This window comes from Pterocles gutturalis, unplaced genomic scaffold (assembly GCF_000699245.1).
Source record: "Pterocles gutturalis isolate BGI_N339 unplaced genomic scaffold, ASM69924v1 scaffold25081, whole genome shotgun sequence".
NCBI classification, from domain to species: Eukaryota; Metazoa; Chordata; class Aves; order Pterocliformes; family Pteroclidae; genus Pterocles; species Pterocles gutturalis.
In genome coordinates, this window is record NW_010098538.1 from 1,076 (window position 1) to 4,432 (window position 3,357).

A 3,357-nucleotide genomic window follows, 5' to 3' on the forward strand; every position below is an offset into this window, starting at 1 on the left:
TTTCTCTGTGCTTGTCAAGTTACAAATGCTTGGTGCTTCTTAAGTGGAAGAGGATTTTAAAACACATATGTGTATATACATACAACTTTTGGAAAAAAAGGTTCTGTTTGACTGATTTATGTTGCCTGTGCAGCGTGAATGCAGGAATAGGAAAATGAAAGGATTCACTGTAAGCATATGCTTTATCAACAGTGGTTTTTAACAAGCTCTAATGATATTGTTGCTTCATGTGACTGTCTTATGTTCAAATAGAAAATTGGGCAACTTTCAGATTTAAGGTTAAGCCTGCTAGTTTGGAAATAAATAGAGGCAAAATTAATCTGTGAATTGATTTAACAGTTATTAATATAGCTGCTTTTGTATCAGGCACTTCTCAAGAGTGTAATGGTGCTTATGTATTCTTTAGGAAATGTCAGCTTTCTACTTCAGCAGGAAAATAATTCTTATTTATTATATAACATGGAAACCTTTTTTTCTTAGTTGCAGAAAACCGTGAATGAGGTGAACACAGAAGTGGTAAAAGATCTCATGTTGACTCTGTGACTACTGAATGGGGAGCCCAGGATGGCGTCTGGCATGGAGGAGATCCCAGTTAAAGTTGCAGTTCGAATCAGACCTCTGCTTTCCAGAGAAGTACTTCATAACCACCAAGTGTGTGTGAGATTAGTCCCAAATACACAACAAATTATCATTGGGGAAGACCATGTCTTCACTTTTGATTTTGTATTTGGCAAAGACTCAACCCAACAAGAAGTTTATGCTGTTTGCATTAAGCCTCTTCTAGTCTCTTTGACTGAGGGATACAATGCTACAGTTTTTGCATATGGACAGACAGGTTCTGGGAAGACTTACACCATTGGAGGTGGCCACATCGGTAGGTTATAGGAAGTTTGGACTTTTCTTAAACTGGTGAATGGTGTATTTGTGCAAGTTAAACACTTAATATATAACAGATAATGCTGCAGAATTTTTAAGGGATAATGAAAAATGTATAGTAAAAAAAAAAAGCTTCCAAAGTTTGTGATCATTAAAGCAGTCTAAAAACAAATTCTCCATAAATCAGGCTATACTAAAAATATCTAAGAAAAGCAATTTAAAGTGCTCTTTCTCAGTCCCCATTTTAACATGAAATTTAAATGAGTGTTTCCCAGGACATATGACATCATAGAATTTTATTATTATTTGCCTTCCAAATGGATATAAATCAATTATTCTAAATCTCGTGGTAGGTATTAAAATCTTCCTCTTATTTAGAATAATAGAATAACAGAATAATTTAGGTTGGAAAAGACCCTTAAGATCATCAAGTCCAACTGTAAACCTAACACTGCCAAGTACACCATTAAACCATGTCCCAAAGTGCCACATCTACACGTCTCTTAAATACTTCCAGGGATGGTGACTCCAACACTTCCCTGGGCAGCCTGTTCCAATGCCTGACAACCTTTTAAGTGAAGAAACTTTTCCTAATATCAATTCTAATCCTACCCTGGTGCAACTTGAGGCCGTTTCCTCTTGTCCTATCACTTGTTACTTTAGAGAAGAGGCCAGCACCCACCTCACTACAACCTCCTTTCAGGTAGTTGTAGAGAGTGATAAGGTCTCCTCTCAGCCTTCTCTTCTCTAGGCTAAACAACCCCAGCTCCCTCAGCCACTCCTCATAAGACCTGTGCTCCAGACCCTTCACCAGCTTTGTTGCCCTTCTCTGGACCTGCTCGAGCACCTCAATCTCCTTCTCGTGGTGAGGGGCCCAAAACTGAACACAGGATTCAAGGTGCGGCCTCACCAGTGCCGAGTACAGGGGCACAATCACTTCCCTAGTCCTGCTGGCCACACTATTGCTGATGCAGGCCAGGATGCCATTGGCCTTCTTGGCCACCTGGGCACACTGCTGGCTCATGTTCAGCCGGCTGTCGACCAGCACCCCCAGGTCCCTCTCTGCTGGGCAGCTTTCCAGCCACTCTGCACTGAGCCTGTAGCATTGCAGGGGGTTGTTGTGACCAAAGTGCAGGACCCGGCACTCACCCTTGTTAAATCTCATACAGTTGGCCTCTTAATTCTGCTTACTGTTGAAACTTCACCTGTCTTTCCTCTACTGGTAGTTATTTAATGTTCTTGTAAGTAATATTGCTAGCCAAATTCTTTAGGTAGTGGATGTCACAATCTAAGCCTGTTCATAGCTCAGCAATTTTAATTTTCTAGATATATTTACTAAATTTATGGTTACATATGAGCAACCCTTTATTTTTTTGGTAAAAGAGATCCTTGTTATCCTCTCATAGGTAAACAGCAAGTTTCCATGTTCTTGAATAAAGAACACAAATTAAAAAAAAAAAAGTAAAAACAGAGCTTGGCATTAGTGTGCTGTATCTACTTTGAAAAATAGGAAATTACTGTAAATGTTGGTCATAAATCTTGTTTTACCAAGTTACTAATGGTCTTTGTTGTATTTAAGTGGGATTTATAGTTTCTCAAACCCTTGCAAAGTCATTATCCACCATAATGGGTAGGAATAAAGAACAAATCTATATACTCTGAGGAGTATAGATTTAAAGTAGACTCCATATTTTTCATAAGTTTCATCGCTGTAACATTATATAATTTAGAACTTAACTCTGAATCCAATTAATGAATGCAAACAAATATTCCGAACCCCAGAAACGCATATTTACAAAAATCCTTGGGAACAGTGAGCTCTTCAGATTCCTTAGTATATTAAGTAGCAAATCTTACAGACTTCTGTTGATCTTCAGTCTTTGTAATTTATGCGACAGCATGACTCCAAGCTTCTGTGACATCTTTGCTTGTATTTTAGCACCAGTTACTGTGGATGAAAAGGGCATAATCCCACGGGCTATTCAGGAGTTATTTCAGCTTATTTCTGAAAACTGTAACATTGACTTCCATGTGAAAGTATCTTATATAGAGGTTTACAAGGAAGAACTTCGAGATTTATTGGAGTTGGAGAGCTCTGTGAAAGAATTACATATACGAGACGATGAAAAGGGAAATACAGGTAGGATTTCAGCTTGGTTTGGTTTCATTTGTGTGCCCAAGTTATTCTTGCTTTCTCTTAGAAGAGCTTATTCATTATTAATACTAGAAAAAAGTTATATTTTCAGAATATTGAAATACTAGGGCCTGAGCAGTGGGGCCCTGAACCAAATTTGATTTCTAGATGAACCTCACAACCTGACAATATACCTAATATGTACAATATTGATCATATATGCAATGTATTATCTTGTGAATATATGCCCATTTATAAAAGCTTTGTTGTAACGCTTATAGAGCATTGCTGTAATGCTTGCTGTGTAAGTCAGCAGAAAAATGCTAATTGTGTAACGGTAGCCTCAT

At 38.0% G+C, this 3,357-nt stretch overlaps 1 protein-coding gene across 1 annotated transcript in view; it reads left to right on the top strand.

Moving 5' to 3' along the window:
* Positions 1-564: 564 nt before the first annotated feature.
* LOC104461770 (kinesin-like protein KIF27) overlaps positions 565-3,357 on the top strand; it is a gene marked incomplete at its 3' end in the record, with an annotated part of 5,581 nt that continues 2,788 nt past the window's right edge. Inside the window, exons 1-2 of the mRNA XM_010073472.1 lie at positions 565-874; positions 2,816-3,016. Of these exons, the coding sequence (XP_010071774.1) occupies positions 565-874; positions 2,816-3,016 (511 nt within the window). The remainder of the gene's footprint in view (positions 875-2,815; positions 3,017-3,357) is intronic.